The sequence below is a fragment of the Elaeis guineensis genome, chromosome 2 (genome assembly GCF_000442705.2).
Source record: "Elaeis guineensis isolate ETL-2024a chromosome 2, EG11, whole genome shotgun sequence".
Taxonomy (NCBI): domain Eukaryota; kingdom Viridiplantae; phylum Streptophyta; class Magnoliopsida; order Arecales; family Arecaceae; genus Elaeis; species Elaeis guineensis.
In genome coordinates, this window is record NC_025994.2 from 92,496,103 (window position 1) to 92,513,827 (window position 17,725).

Genomic DNA, 17,725 nt, shown 5'->3' on the forward strand with positions numbered 1-17,725 from the left:
ATCCAATTTTTTTTTGAAATTTTTATGATGAAGTAGATAAATCTTATCGACTTTTGATATTTTATCTAAAATCTGCTTTGGATCTGAACATAACATTACCTATAAATTCACTTCAAATATTTTATTTAAAACTCATATATCTATCCTAAATTTTAATTGGATCGGATAGAACCTATCCCACTTAAATCAAATCAGATATTTGATAGGTTAGCTAAAATTATCGTCCCTAATTTCACAACACATATTCCTTTTGATCGTTGGCAGGGGCGGCGGGAGGGGGGGAGAGAGAGATCTCATTACGGTATTAATGTTGTTTCATGGTTTTATTCATTTTACAATACGAGTGAATACATGGTCACGAGACTAGTTAACCCAACTGCTTTACGCTTACTGTGTGCACCAAACTTGGTTTGAACTTGATGAATTATACTTAACAGGGGATTGTTGTCCTTCATGAATAACCAAATATCAATTGAAATGAATTAAAAAATCCTTTCAAATAAGTATTTTGGTAGGAAAGACACACCTAGAGATGAAAATAAACAGAATCAAGAAAAATAAATTGATATGCCACCTAATCGATAGCTGAGTCCTGTTACTCCACATCCACCCAGACAACAATCACTTCATCCGCAAGATTAGTGGAAGTCGGGACCTACAAGACGGAGAAGGGAACACTTGCTAACCATCTCTCTAGCTGCCTGCCATAATAGTTTCCCAGCATTCTCAGCGTAGAAAAATTCACAATCAAAACAAGTTAACAATGCCTTACAGCTTATTCATACTTTAACATATTTATTTACATTCATCACCCGATTATCTGATTGCCAAATCCAAGTCACCCGAATATGCAAATAAATACGCCTTGAATACAATAACAGCAGCAATTTCAAAATTTTGAATGGAGGCATAGGATGTTTGGTCACTCTACCCGTGACACAAGAGGCCATTGCTTCCTAAATCCCAATTGGAGTTCATGGTTTTTCCATTATCCTGGATATCTCAGGGCTGCAGGATCCTAAATCCACTCAAAATGGAATTCATGGTTTCTCTTATCCTGAATATCTTGGGATTGCCGGAACAATGCACACCCACAACGTTCTAATTCTCTTAATCCTTGAAGCTCATTTCTTCCCACCTTCACACTTGTGTAGCACAGGAATAAGCTGGTTGGTCAGCCGCACAGTGCATACATCTTTGGAGAAGAATTTGAACTTCCGCAACACTTGGGATCCAACATGTGCCAAATAGCATTGTATAAACATCTGGTAAGGAGACTGGTTCCAAAGTAGCTCCAATTCATTCACAACAATTAGTGAAAGACATGAAAATCATCAAAAGATTCTATAAGAGAAAAAATAATTCATGAAAGAGCAATCTGACAACAGAGCTATTTCCCGTCTCCCAGAAAAAGGGTGATGGCAACTTTTGCAATGAACTTGAAATACATACATCAGAAGAAAGAAAGGACGGATGGACCAGTGGGTCCCCAAGAATGTTCTTCAACACTAAAGAAACTAATACTATTGCTGCTGCAAGTTTGTACATCACACAAAGAAGGGAAAGAACAATAGCAATTAACCACCAAGAAAAGACAAAAGACAGATCCTGATCTTGAAGTCCAGAATCCAATTAATTTCGCAGAACCCCACAAATCTCGTATAGATAAACTGGAAATTAAAATAGAAAGGAGATCCACATCTTCAAATCTACACAACAGTCTAAAGCTTGAAACCAGATATAAGCACAAAAATCCCATCAAATATCTACTTATGCATTCATTTCATTGAACTGCACTTCATCATTTCTATTAGTTACAAGTGTCAAAAGAATGCAAGAGCAGGCAAGAAAACCTAGTCTTCCTCTAAGTTAATACTGTCTTGCCATTGCACTATTGAAACTATTATTATGGAAAATTGTATTCATCTGCGCCCTCAAAGCAAAAGGGCAAATTTAACTTTAATACTTCTTAGAACATGTTGAGAAAAAAATATCAACCAGCATTTGCCGAAACAACCTGAATTAGGTGGTTTGATCTGTAGTGAACCAACACCAACCAAGCACCAAAATGGCACAAAATCAGAACGGTTCAGCTATTGGAGTTGGTTCAGCTTATAAAAACCTCCAACCCTTTGCTTTGACTGCTCTCCCCCCCCCCCACTCCCTCATCCGCTTAGACTTTGTTGCCCTTCATGCCATCACCCTAGATCAACACCAAAGACTGTCGTTCCCCTTGATCAATGCCATGAGAACCCTCATTGACATCTTTGGCCTCAATCGATAGTTAGGATTAGGGTTTGGGGCTTCCGGCTACCACCGCCAACATAATAAGCACCCCCCTCCAAAATTCCCCTCCCTCTCTCTCTTCCTCCCTCCCCCCTCTCCATAAGCCCCTCCTCACCCTTCCCCCCCCCTCTACATCTTCCTCCCTCTCCTCTCTCTCCCTCCCCCAGGTTAGGTACACCTCAAACGAAACATATCGGTACCATATTGAATTGGTCACTAGCTGATGCAACTACTGGAGCTAGTCCTATGAACCTTGATATCAACAGTAAACAATGAAGACACAAGGCAGAGAAGACCAATAAACCCATGCCTTGTTAAAACTACAACTGATAAGAAATGGAAACAAAATCACTTGTAAGGAACCCACCCACCTCAATTATTGAATGGAACTTGTATTGACATATTGTATGTTTAAAACCTCCAAATTAAATACCCAAAACCATAGCAGTCACCAGCAAGCCTACAACTTTCTGAGGCTGGCCTAGAGATTTGTTCCTCACAAGCTGTTCCTATTAATTATTACATCATCAAACAAAACCATCCAAGTTATTATAGCTCCTCTTCTTTTTACTTGACCTACCTGTAAAATCCAAGTTGTTCCACAGGATCCTTGGATCTTTGCCTCCAGTGCTCAATCATCCCAATTAATCATCCACCACTTTATTCTTGTTTGGCTCAGCTTACACTCCTTAAATATACTTGTTTCCAACCTTATCATTGATAATATACACTATACATCTGCCTCAGTCCAACAAAACAGCCCTTTTTCCATCCTTAATGCCACCCAAATTCCCCTCTTCCATTGCCTAGTAGCAACCAAATGGGGTTCGAATCTACTTACACATGCACAGATTCAGGTTCTATCATGGAAACTTAGGGTTTTGGACCCAAATCACAAAGGTATCAGCACGCATGTGTGCCCTTAAGAGAGAGAGAGGACCAATTTTGTTGCTACACAAGTTAAGAAGTGGCATGACATCATGAGAAGTCATCCTTGAAACTAAGCATAGATCTTCGACCCTTACAGTGCAAGTCAAAATACTGGTAGTCCTCTCAATGTAATGAAACTAGGCGCAGATCTTCATAGCATCTAGACATACAGCAACAAGCAAACTGGCAGACTTAAGTGAAGAACTTGAAGCTTTACAAGACAAGGTTCAACAAGAACAAACAATATATATTGACACTGAGGCTTACAAAGCAGTAGCATTCAGAAGGTTGGCATCTGCCAAGAAACATGAAGATAAAGACCGTCAATGGAAATAAGGTGAGATGACTGCTACGCCTATTTATAGACCATTAACTCAAATTTTAGGCCACTGTATGACAATATTACTACAAAGAAAAATATAGGGAGAAAAAACTCAGGTTTACAGATACTAGGTAAAATATCAAAATTTCCCCATCTCTTTCCTTCTTCCACAATTTTAATTTTTGGTCAACCTTTATTCTGTGACTGAACCTATGATCTCTCGGATGAAGTCATATTGATGTGTCAATGATCACTTTATTTTTCCTATTTCTTACTATAACTATCCATTTGACATCTCAAAGATGAGTTAAAGTCTGGCAATGCCATGTTGCACCTTTGAGAATCACACACATCCTCCATTGTAGAAAGAGCTATCTACACAAATACAAATCATTCCATCAATTTCTTTCCATAAGAATTTATACAATATGGTTGTGCCAGTTTCATCCCTTTCATTTTATCTCTGCAACCAAACACAACCAAAATCTTTCCATCAATTCTAAATATAAGCAAATTTCTTTTCAAAAATAGTCTTGTCTCATAATAGCTGTTCAAAATTATCACTAATATCCATTCATATGCAAAATTATTTTCCCAAATAATTTGGATTTCTCCAAACTTTCGGGATCTTATTGACTATGCTAGTTAGTGAAATTAACTCAACCTTACTCAAGATTCACACCTAGATTGTTCATCTAACCAGCCAAAGAGCCTTAGCATTTTCCATATCAAAACATTTGTGGTTTATAAGTCACATCCTTTTTGCAGTATTCTTCTTCGACAACTTTTGGAAAAAAAAAACAGTTTGACCTTCCAGAAAAAAACATGCACGAAAATTATATTATCCTGATTCTTACTGCTAGTAATCTGATCTATTTCTATAATTACCTCCTTCCCTGCCATATCTTATCCAAACACCAATTGACAAGCTAAAGTAAACTCAAATTCAACATATTAAAGGAGTCCCATGTCTTCCTATCTATGACTAGTATCATTTTGTTTTATTCTCCCATTTGATCCTGACAATCATTTTATGTCTGTCAACATTTTCTTCAAATTTCCTTTCAATTTTGCTAATAAACAATATGCTCCCCCAACATCCAATCTATCCTTAACAAACAACCTAGTAGCACATATCCATGACATGCTGGAAACACGATACAAAGGAAGATAGATTATAAGACGGTTTGCTATCACAAGAAATTAAAAAGCAATTCAAATTTGTTTAAAAAAGTGACCTAACCACATTCAGAGAGTCCAAATGAAATAAACCAGACTACAACAAAAAGATAAGGAGCTAAAGAACACCTAAACCTGACATTAAAAATGTTAAAGGACTACTAAATTGTCTTTATGATTAGTGGAGCAACTTTCAGTTCATTCCCCATTTCATCTTTTAAAGATTTAGTGATGCTCAGGAACTCAAAGCTTACCGACGGAATATCCATGACCCAAATTACAGAATCAATGAATAGGAAAATAAGTGGGAATAGTAGCATTTGCTGTCGCAAGAAATCCATCCAACAATTATCATAACATGAAGATAACCAGCATCAGCTATCATATGAGCATATCCACAGCTCACACAACACATCAACAACCTAGCCAATAACTAAAGTTCAACTAAATCTCCAGCATTTGTAAACCAAATCCATCTTTTTACATTCGATTTTTCCATCCATTCCCATTACTACTTACAAAATAATCATAAAGATACTCAAAATACTAGTTTCCTTCCACTGCTTCTCTAATCTCTTAGGACTAAGAAGGAAAATTTATTATTTTTTTTAAAAGATAAAGATGATAATGATGATGAAGAAATCTTACAATTCAGTTCAGAAGTTCTCCATCTGGATGGAGCTCTTCAGCGGCACATACTCCCCGAGATATCCGCCGAGGTGGTCGTAGAGCACACTCTTATCAATCTGCTGGTGGTGGTAGCTCTTGCACACGTAATAGAACACACTCTGCACCAGCAATCCCACGAGATTCAGCACAACGAGCACCGCCACAAGGGCGCCGCCAATCAGTACCTTCGTTCCGGTCCCAGCCCCAGCGCTGCCATCCTCGTCGGGGCCCTTGACGACGATGGCACGGAAGGCCCAGCCAATGAGGCCACAGAAGCCGAGGTAGGTGGCGACGAAGGCGGCGGCCATGCGGGCGCGGCCACGGAGGAGGTCTCGGCTCTTGGTCATGGCGGCAAGGCCGCAGATGGGTTCGAGGACAGAGACGACGCTGGCGAGGTGCCAGATGGCGGAGATGTAGACGTGGGCAGCGAGGAAGGCGAGGAGGACGAGGGCAAGGCCAAGGAGGAAGGAGGGGGAGTCAACGGAGTGGGTGGCGACGAGGAGGAGGAGGATGGAGAAGGCGAAGGCGAGATTGTAGAGGAGCATGATTAGGGCGACCCAGAGGAAGGTGCGGAGGAGGCGGGGGAGGATGGGGCGGATGGCGGATAGGGTGGAGCGGAAGGAGACGGGCTTGGCGGCGTAGAGGGAGGCCACCGCGAAGACGACGGCGGCGGTGGAGAGGAGGGAGAAGGTGAAGAGGAATAGGAGGTAGATGAACTGGTAAAGGAGGAGGAGGGCCCACTCACCAGAGGAGGAAGAGGAGGACGCATGGAGGTGGCGGAAGATGGGGTGGGTAAAGAGGGTGTGAGCGAGGACGGCGAAGGAGAGGGGGAAGACGAGGGTGAGGGTGATTAGGGCGAAGGTGCGCGGGGAGGAGCGAGGGATGGAGACGGACTCTCGGAGGACGTCGGCGAGAGTCACAGACTCGAGCTGCTCCAGCTGGAGGTCCATGGATGGCGGAGGAGATTGGGAATTGAGATTGGGGACTGTGGGGGACTAATTTGAGAATCGCGTGGGGGTTAATAATGGAGAGAAAAAGGAGGGCTATGGCCGGTCGGTGGGGTATGGTGTTATATTTGGGAAGAGCATCAGCTTATGGTGCCCTGTCTTGGGAGGACTGGAGTCGGTGGCTGCTGATCGTCATTGATGGATTCCGTGTCATTAAGGGGCTATCAGGTTAGCTCATGAGTTCCTGGTCGAATACTACGGACCACCACGAGACCAGATCTTGCACGTCGCTGATCACAGCCGATCGTTTACAGACCCAAGATGGGCTGTGATTAGCAGCGTGCACTCCCACACCGCACCATTCCCACGCCTCGAGTTGCATTGGTGATTGTCCGCGTTAACCTTATATAATGATGTGTTATTACTGATGGGAAGCTTCATGTGGGAATTTGGATTGGTCCGCAGTTTTAAAGATCCAATAATAATTGTTTTACATATAAAGATTTCACATGAGGAAGCGAGTACACTTTCTGATTTTTTAATCTATTATTGTTTTTTTAGGTAAGAATCCATTATTGCTTTCGATGACGTTAGCCATGCATCTCATAATGCTTCTTTTATTATTCAAAGCAAAATATAAAGACTCATTTGATTTACGAAAAATAGAAAAACAAAGTGGCACTGCTTAGATAAAATTTTTTATTTGATTAAAATTTTAAATAATTTATAAATGGGTCGGATTGACCCATGATTCGATCCAGTCCGACCCATTTAGATCTAATCCGATCTATTTTAAAAGATCCATGGGGTCGGATCGGATTCTAAAATTAGTCTCATTTAATATTTCGGATCGAATTTAGATTTATTGAATTAGGATCCCATCCGATCCGACCTGATCTAAGTTCAATATTGAATCCAATATGTAAACTATAGAGCAAATAGAGTGAAATTAGAATTCTAAATATTATTGTAGTATTGTTATTTTTTATATAATTTTACTCAATTTAATTGTGAGATTTTAAGAAATTATTTATAAATTAATAGTCAAGACAAAATAATATTTATTTTTTTTATCATAAACTTCACATATGTTGGTTCATCATATGAACCGAGTCCGACTAAAATTTGGACCTGAACCAGATCCAAATTTTTTTAGATTGAGATCAGATTATACATGAATTCAACTCGACCTAAATGAGCCAATAGAACAAACTTTTTAATCATAGATCTGATTCGATCTGATCTGATTTTTAATTGGATTGGATCTGGATCCAATATTAGGACCTAATCAAGAAATCGGATCAGATCGGAGTCATAAGTGACTCCGATCCGACTTGACCTATTTGCACCCCTAATTTTAAGAGGAGAAATAATAAAAAAGGCTCCTCCCATGGAAGAGAAAATATATGAAAGAGATGGATTTTGAAATTTTTTATGGGATAGAAATTGATGGTTTTTTTTTATTTTTTTATAAAAGTATCTTTTTAAGATTGTAAATCAAAAATGATGATGATGATTTTGTAAATATGTGATTGAGGAGTATATAAATTTTTGAAAAAAATTATTTAAATATTATTCTTATAAATATTAATATAATATTTTTATTAATATAAATATCACAATACTTATAATATATTAATATTATTTTAATATTTATATTAATATAATATTTTTTATTAATATTAATATAGTATTTATATGAATTATTAATTTTTTATTAATATAATATAATATTTATAAATTTAGTAATAAAATTATTATATTAAAATATTAATATGATATTAATATAATATTAATATATATTAGTATTATATTAATATAATGAATTATAATGATTTAATGTTATATTATAATATATTTAATTTTATATTTATATTAATATAAATATAATGTTATTATTTATATAAAGTTTGAGAGTAAAAATGTATAGTCTCATATCTATTAAGGATATAATAAATATTTTACATAATTTTTTTAGAGAAGTAGATACTTAATTAAATATAAATCACTTTATAATAAATTATTTTTTCATATATAATTAAATATTATTAAAATTATATTTTTATAAAATAATTTTTTAAAAAATAATTAAAAAAAAAGTTCTTGCTGCCAAACGAGTCTTGAGTAATACATCCACATATCGCATGCTGGAGATAGTGCAATCAAATTGTAATAGATTTCTGATTTCCATTGGTTTCATGCAGCTATCCTTTATAGAATGACTGCCATGTCAAGTGGAATTGTTATTTTATCCTGTCAAGTGGATTTGTTATTTTATCCTGTGTGGTAGTCGAAACAAAGGCTGGTGGTACTCCCAGACTACTTCCATTTTCCATAAAAAAAAGACTATCATGTCGAGTGAATCTTAATGAAAAAATTCTAACCTACTGATTAGAAAACCAATATGCTGAATTAAAAAAAAAAAAAACTGTGCTCCAAAATCAATGCCAATGAAATGCTTGATGAAGTGCTTGAAGGGATAAAGATCCAGAGAGGACAACGAGGAAGAGCAACATTCCTCCTGGGATGTTCTCGAGAGCTTCTGTCCGGCCACTCATTTGCCGGAAACGTGTCAGAGAAATTGTTTTGATGCGGCGTGCTTTCATTGATGGAAGTATGATCAAAGCAAATGACTAAATCAATCGCATCATATCATATTATATATAAAATAATATTTATTAAATTATTATTAAATCAATTTTTTAAATAAATTTTATTATATCATAAAAAAATATCACTTCATATTAAATTATATTATTAATATATATATATATATAAAATAATATACTGTGAATATATATTAAGCTGTTGTCAAATCAATTTTTTCAATAAATTTTATTTTATCATCTAACAAAAATATCTCTTTATATTAAATTATATTATTAATATATAATATTTATATATTTTTATAATTAAAATTTAATTATATAGATAGTTGAGAATATGTGATGAACTTTGAAATTTAAATAAATATTATTTTATTATTTAAATATAATTTTTTATAATTTAATTATATTTAAAAAAAAATTATCATCTATATCCCACCCCATGCAATGTGCTGGTGTTTGACTAGTTTAACTTTATTTTATTTTAAAATTTTTTTTTATTATTTATATAATGTTAGGCTGATATGTTGAACGGCCGGCCTAGCTGTGGCCCGGCATTCGGACGCGGCCTAGGACCAGGCCCGAAGGCCCTCTCCAAATAGAATCCGGGCAAAATCCCCGTTTGAGACAGAGACGAACTCCGTCTCCATCTCCCCCTCGGCGAAGGCCGCCGGTCTTATTAATCTCCCCCAACCTGTCTCGGATGTGCGTCGCACCCCCAAGCCTCTCTTCTTCTTTTTCGTCTTTCGTCGCCGTCCGCCACCCTCACTGTGGCCGCAGCGGATTCTCTCTGGAGACGAGGTAAGCGCCACCTCCACCCCTTGGAATCGCTTACTCCATCTTTTCCATCGAGAAGCATTGTAACCTATCAGGATTCCGGCGAAGAATGGCCGAAAATTGAGCCGAGACCACCGCCGCCTCTGTTCTCCGTTTTTGACCATTGTTTCGTTCTCCGCCATAAGTCGAAGCCGGGGACCTTGCTAGGCCTCTGGCCAAGCCTCGGGACAACTTCCCGTGACCATGCGTCGGAACTCAATCGCCGGCTAGTGAGCATTAGAAAGAATGCTCTGTTTGTTTAGATATGGAAGACATGGATGCCCTGTTTGACTTCAGAGGTTTAGATAGAAAAGAAGAGAAAAAGAGGAGAGTAAAAATTTCTCATTTGGTTAGGAGAAAGGAAAAGAGAAAGCCAGGATCTCTTGTTTGGATTGTTAAAAAGGAGAGAATAGTAGAGAAATGGAGAGAAGAGGTTCTCTTCTAACACACTTTTTTGTCTCTCCAGAAGTGGAGATCTTATTTTCTCTTATGCTTGAAGTTCTTTTCTTGTTGTGCGCACGTGTCAAGCAGGTCGTCGGAGACTGCACGCTCCGTCCCACGAAGTATTGTCCACTCTGGCTAGGTCCGAACGGGGAGCATGCCCCGTGGTCCCCACCGGGGGTTGTCCCTGGAGCCCCTGAGCGGGCCCCACCGGAGGTTATTCCGCCCCAGTCCGATGCCACGCGGGGCAAAAGACGCCTCGTGAGGGAAGGTGTGCTCGTATCCCTCTTAAGCACATACACACACCAGAGTTGCCTGATGTGAGACTATTAAGGGAGATCCCTCCACAGCCTGCCCACAACATGCCCCCCACTCTGGAGGGTGCATGTGCGGACAGGGGGCGGGTGCCCCCTTCCTGACGCGTCACTGTTGTGCGCACGTGTCAAACAGGTCGTCGGAGACCGTACGCTCCGCCCCACGAAGTATTGTCCGCTCTGGCTAGGTCCGAACGGAGAGCGTGCCCCGTGGTCCCCACCGGGAGTTGTCCCTGGAGCCCCTGAGCAGGCCCCACTGGGGGTTATTCTGTCCCGGCCCGACGCCACGCGGGCGGCCTCATGGTTTTGTCCTTTACCCTATGGGCAAAAGGCATCTCGTGAGGGAAGGTGTGCTCGTATCCCTCTTAAGCACATGCACACACCAGAGTTGCCCGATGTGGGACTATTAAGGAAGGTCCCCCCACAGTCTGCCCACAACACTTCTCTTCCTTGTCTCTTCTTTTGTTTCTGTGCTTTTCTTCTCTCCTCCCCTACATTTCCAAACTGGGTTATAAATTCACAGTCTGTCTTATTTCTCATAGTAAATCATAAGGTGTAACAAAAATGAGGCTTCTAAAGATCCATTTTCCCAAATTTGAGAAACAACGGGTAGATCCATTATGTGTGGTATGTTTGGCTTTTCGTTGGAGTTTAGATAAGTCAAACATTCAACAAGAAGCATCAACGAAAATTTTGTCATACTATACGAGTATGAAAGATAACCTTCCACACACAATTCATCCTTTATATTGTTCTGATCTTAATGGATGTGTTGATGAAAGTACATACAAATTGCATGTACTGCATATGTACACCTTGCAGCATTTGTCAATTCATGCAGCCAACTGGCCATTTATGTGGGCTTTACATAAATGCAACAGAGATCCTAGGCACAGAGCATAGACTACATGTTGATAGTCTTTACCCACACTAAAATTGTACCCACAGTATTCCCTTTATGACTTATATTAAAAGGAAAAAAACTCAAGATATTATCACATATTTGGTAACAGGATTCATGATAGATGCCCATATCGTGTTATGAGCTAGCATGCAATTTATATATTATGATCACCTACTGCAAAATGTCTTGAAAAACTAGTCTTGCTATTGTATGATTTATTATTTGGGACTTGTCCAGGATGAGCATCTTCTCTATCCAAAATTTGATGTTGTCAAAGCTCTTTCAATCCCAGATTCTCTACATATACGATTTGCTTCTGAAACATACTCTGTTCCTTTCATGGTCTCTGGAAGGTTGGAACCATTTTATTTTCCAACCATATGTCCTCGGAGTAGCCAAGAAAAGTGAAATTGAACTTTACCATTAACATACTTTAGCTTTTATCTAGTAAATATATGAGGTTTCCTTCATGGTCATGCTACCTAAGTGATTCAGATTATGAAAAGATACAGCATAGGAATTCTTTTTAAGTACAATCATACTAAATTACCATAGGATTCTGATGTCAGAATCATTAATGGAATACGGAGTGGATGGAAAGAAGAGCAACAGATTTTCCCCCACTTAGTAGTGGATTTTTTTTTTGGGAAAAAACTAGACAATAGTAACAAATAAATAGTGCATAACATTGGCATTCAATCTAAATTTAATGACTACTATGTGAACTACATGATCAATGTCTTCCCACATGTGAGTTTATAAGTGATATTTGTCATTCTTTATTATGTGTGATGAATAATGCGGATAATTTCTGAGCTATAATTTTGTAAGAATTTTAGGGTTGCAGGGTGGGTAATTAAAAAACTTGGGATAATTTCTTTTAAAATGATATTTAAGCAAGTGTTAATTCTATGTCAATGTATCCACTTAAATGAAATAGTCTAGTAGGAATTTCCACTTTCACAATTTTATGCAAACATCCAAATAATTTTCGGTGGAAATTAATATTTATGATGTCAAAAACCCCCGAATGCATATGCCTTATTTTCTACATTCCCTCCAAACAAACTTGTTAAGACATAGTCTTTATTTTTCTGGTTTAATATGTGCATCGAGTTTATATTTCCAGAGTGACCAGATTTTTTTGAAGACTAAAAAAATATTTAAGTGGATCTAAAGTATATCTGAGAAGAAAGCAACTTTATTAATTAACAGATAAATATGTGATGATGCTTTTCTAGCCACTATATAGTTGGGAAGTTTGTAGTCTTTTTGATACACTTAATTTCAAGTCAAGGAGATACTCCTCTAGTCCCTAACTAAATCAAAGATATATGTTATCTTCCTAGAATGCCTGCCAATAGCAGACCTAGAATAACAATGTAAAGGCATCTTACTTGTATTTCAAACATTTTTGAAGTTGAGAGCTTTCATCTTCATTTCATTCTTTGTGTTGAAATAGTCAGCCAGTGCACCAAGGCAAGTCCGTTACAATCTCCCCTTGCCTATTTGGATTGAGCCCTAGCTTGAGATTTCCAAAACCAATAGCAAGCATCAAGTACATAATGATGCATGGGCCAAACATGTGCCACAGAATCATATAATAGATGAAACTAGTCTTGTTGGTGAAGAACTTTTTTTCCTTTTTGACTTTACAAAAACATATTTCTCAAACGATAACTTTCTCTTTGACAGATTACTGCCTGAAAGATTAGTCATCCGATGTAGTTAACATTGGGCGATCCATGATTAGGATTGTACACTCTAGATAAAAAATCCCCAATCAGACCAAATTGGGCAACTGAAATGTTTTCAGAAGGGACCAGACCATCCAATTTTGGGTTGTATGGTCCAATTTTGGATCATCCAATCTATTGGATCATGAGATCCACTTAAGCAGGCTGATTATGCAATGCCAAAGCACCTTTTGGGTCCTTTACATGGATACTTTTGCTTATTTTGATGGTTCAGAGTAGTTTTGGATGCCTAAAGGTTCTTGTTTTATCACTAAAGTATACAAAAGTTGCTCAAATCTCCCAATTTTCTATTCCAAAAATAACCCTCATTAGATTTCACTTTTAAAGGATTTAAAATATGCTAAACTCCTATAGAAGAGGGGGCTCCAAAACTTCTAGAAAGGATTTGTTAACATATATGAACTCTTATAATTTACAAGGGAAGAGAGAGTGATACATCTGAACATAGGAGAGGTATAATGTATTAGAATTTAATTTAATTATACATTATTTTTTTTAGCTATTTGAAATTTATATTTAGTTAAATTATCCCAAATCTAAAATCTTAGTAGTCATGTGTAGGTACACATGCATTATAATCAAGTCTTCCTTTTAAAAAGTCCTAGCTGAAGAGTTACATTTGAGTTCAAATTGGGGTATAAATTGTGAGGACCCATGTGGGCATAGGTTTGATCCTACATTGATCGTGCACTAGGAAGATTTTGCATACTTATATAGGGTCAAGGAACTCGATTAATGACCTTTTAGCCAGCCCTTTGTGTGGAACCTGGGCTGGTGCAAATGGTATTAGAGCCCTATGGCCTATAAGGACTAGGGAGACTGCAGCATACGCCTCCTTTTTGGGATGGACCACAATTTGATCATGATGTTTGTGATTGGATTTAATTGGATCTTTGTGATTAGATCCTTAGCTTGGTGAAGATGCCAAGGCATAAAATGGGAGGAGTGTGGAAGGACCTATGCTGACGGGTTTAGTGCCCCATTGGTTGTGTGTTGGGGTGATCTTGGATATTTATGCACTGCCAAGGAACCCAAATATTACATTCCAACTAGCCTTTTTTGGGTGAGATCATGGGTTGTTAGATAATAAAAATTAGTTGGTTTTCTCAAAGTAATAATTTGTTTGGTATCTGGTTTCCTAATGTGAAGAATTGTGATCCCTCTAAGTTCCAGCTCCTTCACTATTGAGAAAGTAGTGGTCACTGGTCAGCTTTTTACATTCAACAGTCCTTGCAAGAGAAGGAATGTGATGGAATCTATTAAAGGAAGAAGATGCGTATCAGGCTGAGGTTTTTGTAGATAGATTGAAAAAATAACTTGCTGCAGGTCTCTTGTTTCCTTTCTTCTTTCCTGTTCTTCTATTTTATTATTATTCTCTCTCTCTCTCTCTCACCCCGCTCCTTGGGAAACTCTCCTCAAAGCTATTTTCTCATTTTAAGGAAATTCAACCATATTTGCTTTCTTTTTTGTGCTAAGTGGTGCCTTTAGACAGCAGATTTATCACCGATAGTGAAATTTTCTTTTTTTCTAATTATTTTTTATTGACTTTTTAAATTTTTTATTTTTCATATTTCTAAAAACATCTGAAAAAAATCTTACAATCCATGTTCTGGTTCACATTTCAATCTGATCTGACCCCTCTCAGTTTATGATGTAATCCTGATCTTGACAACATTGGTTGCTATAATTTCTTGAAATATGGAGTTCATCTATTTACTAGTACATCTTGGTGATTTGTTTTACAAGACTCCTTAATGTTTGGAACTTCATGGTAGGTGCATAACTAAGTAATTTATTCATATTGTATGTTAAATAGTGTACACCTACAATTGTTGTGACATATTGGCAAATTTTGAAGCAACATTTGGTGAAAACTAGAGTTACAAAAGGGGAGATAATGGTTTAGATCTAAAGAAAGCAGACCAACTACATTTGGTTGATCACCAAGTAATGCTTAAATGGGCTAGTAAGTTAATTTTTCTTTTGTGATGCAATGCCTTTAAGTGCAAAAGTATTAAGCAAGTAATGGCACATAATATAGTAGCAATACATGGCAAGAGGGTGCAGAAGGAAGCAATGCAATTCAACCATGATGGTGATTACAAATTGTATATTAGATGACGAAATTCTTGTCAACCATAAGCAACATGTTGATTTGAAAGAATTTTAAGAAAATAGTTGGCAGAGATCTTTTTAAATGTTAGTCCTGTTTGTTAGCTAGTTGTTTTCTCAGAATCACATGTTTGCTACAAAATCAGATTAACTTTTATTTTTAAGCTTTATCTTTGCCAACTTTTTTAGGTGTAAGAAGGGTTTTGCCTATGGTACATATTTAATAAATTTGATTTGGGATGAGTTTAGTATCAAACAATGTTTTTAGTATTACTGATTTTATTGGTCCCTATTTGTGTGGTACAACCCATGCTTGTAATGTGCTTCATTGTGCTAAAACACAATGAAAATCAGTTTAAACAAGGTTTTAAATTTTGTGGGATGGGGCTGTCTTGATTTTTTTATGAAACGGGATGCGTTGCCGTTTTGCCTCGTTCTCACACTTCGGATAGGGGATGTCCCAAGATGTTTCGATTAGAATGCTGGGACTCTAGTAGGACAACTGTGTCCTAAGACATGGGTTGGTACACTGTCTCGATGTCCTATAGGACATTTCGCTGGGATCTGAATTCTTGATTTTAACAATCTTTTTAAATTAGAAATAAAAAGGAAAGGCTTATCATGTCCTTTGTCAACTTATGATAGATGTCGATATTGGTTTGGCATGGTGTGTCCTAGCTAGCATGGACATATATGAGTGGCACCTAAAACTAGGGGCGTAAACAAGTTGAACATGAACTAAACTAATTCTAGCTCTAGCTTAGCTCTTTCTACAATTGAGTTAAGCTCAAGTTGCTCATGAACAACTTATTTAAGAGGTCTAATAAGAACTTAAAATTATTTTTGTGCTTTCATTTTTATACTTGAAAGTGATAATCTTGATTATGTGTTGATTTTATAATTAAAAATCTATTTCATATTACTTATCTTAATTGATAATTATAAATAATTATAAAAATTATTACTTATATGAATAATGATAGAAAAGATGTACCAGTGTATGAGCTCCTACATCTATGGAATCTAGGGAGGGTCATATGTATGCAGCGTTACTGTCATATATAGAGAGGCTATTTTCATGTTTTGAACCCCTGACACTTAGGTCACAATGGAGCACTCTTACCACTGCACCAACATCCCCTCCTATATAAATAATGATAATTGAAATAATATATAATATATAAATGATTTATATATTTATTTTTTGATCTAATTTGAGCAGAGAAACAAGAATTCTTGAATGTTGAATAATTATAATCTGCTACTCACTACGTCAAACAATTTCCATTAATGAATCCATATAAATCCATCTAGCTCGGTTCCTTTCTTGTGGAGCATCTGGAACTCAAGCTAGATTCTTGAGCCAAACTCGAGCTAGTTAGCGAACAACTTGCTCATTTGCAAACCCTCCTTGAAACCATGGTCTTAGTCATCCATTTTGACATGAGCGAAATTGGCAAAACAATCACCATGAATTCAACATGGAAGTGGATATAAAGGTGGAGAATAGGCAAGAGTGAACAGGGATGCTATAAGAATTAGTATATCAGTTGTTGCAACAGCAGAGCAAAATGTAATGGTGATTGCTCCAAGGATCAACGAGGGTAGGAAAGAGAAAGTGAGACAATGAGGACAATAGCAATAGCAAACATAAAAGTCTAGTGGTGGCAATAAAGCTTCATAGAGGATTGGAAGGTGGAGCTATTGCCATGGTCAGAGTGACAATGGAGGCAAAGAGGAGAGAGATGTCAAGGAAGTGGTGGATATCATGGGATGTAAGATAAGAGTAAATTTGTGATGTTGAAGTAACCATGGTAGTTCACATGGAAGTTGAAGAATTGAGATATGGAGGTATAAAAGACATTGACATTGATGGTTGGATAAGGGAATCTATTGGTATAACTATATAGGGATTCATTCATTCTAGTACAAGATATCAACACCTTTAATTGACATCTGTACCTTATGATTTGAAATATCTAGGTTTTATGTCCTAGTGGGACAGAGAATGTCTTGGCCATCCCATCTCATTCCTATGAGGAAATGGGATTGGGATGGGATTACGGCTTTGAAACCCATCCACATGGAGAGGGAAGAATAAAGAGGAAAGAAATGAAGGAAAGATAAAGAAAAAAAAGTGAAGGGAAAGAGTAAAAATTAAAAAAGAAAGGAATGGAGAAGAAAAAAGAAAGGAAAGAAAGAAGAAAGAAAGGAAAGAAAGGGATCAAAAAAGAAAATAAGGAAAGGAAAGGAAAAAAAGGAAGGTAGAAGAAAAAGAAAGAAAAGAAGGAAAGCATAAAGAAAGAAAGAAAGAAAAGAACGAAGAGGAGGCATGGAGGTGGCGGAGGATGGGGTGGGTGAAGAGGGTGTGGGCGAGGACGGTGAAGGAGAGGGGGAAGATGAGGGTGATCAGGGCAAAGGTGTGCGGGGAGGAGTGAGGGA

At 37.4% G+C, this 17,725-nt stretch overlaps 1 protein-coding gene and 1 pseudogene across 5 annotated transcripts; one reads left to right on the plus strand and one right to left on the minus strand.

The window, feature by feature from the left end:
- Nucleotides 1–686: 686 nt before the first annotated feature.
- On the minus strand, nucleotides 687–6,496 carry LOC105052977 (uncharacterized). 5 transcript variants are annotated; one of them, XM_073252203.1, is made up of 2 exons: nucleotides 5,366–6,496; nucleotides 687–701 (listed from the first exon to the last, which is right to left on the minus strand). In XM_073252203.1, exon 1 carries the CDS (start codon nucleotides 6,334–6,336, stop codon nucleotides 5,374–5,376), a length of 963 nt encoding a protein of 320 aa, XP_073108304.1. In that variant the 5' UTR covers nucleotides 6,337–6,496; the 3' UTR covers nucleotides 687–701; nucleotides 5,366–5,373. The 5 variants fall into 5 exon arrangements, with proteins under 5 accessions (XP_073108304.1, XP_010932271.1, XP_010932287.1 ...); XM_010933969.4 differs by lacking the exon at nucleotides 687–701 and adding an exon at nucleotides 756–1,225; XM_010933985.4 differs by lacking the exon at nucleotides 687–701 and adding an exon at nucleotides 756–1,277.
- Nucleotides 6,497–9,484: 2,988 nt separating this feature from the next.
- Nucleotides 9,485–17,725, plus strand: part of LOC105052968 (F-box/LRR-repeat protein At4g14103-like) — a 37,479-nt pseudogene continuing 29,238 nt past the window's right edge.

What these genes read in the sequence shown, in the direction of transcription:
- LOC105052977 (XM_073252203.1), bottom strand. Translation starts at nt 6,336, where the DNA reads ATGGACCTCCAGCTGGAGCAGCTCGAGTCTGTGACTCTCGCCGACGTC.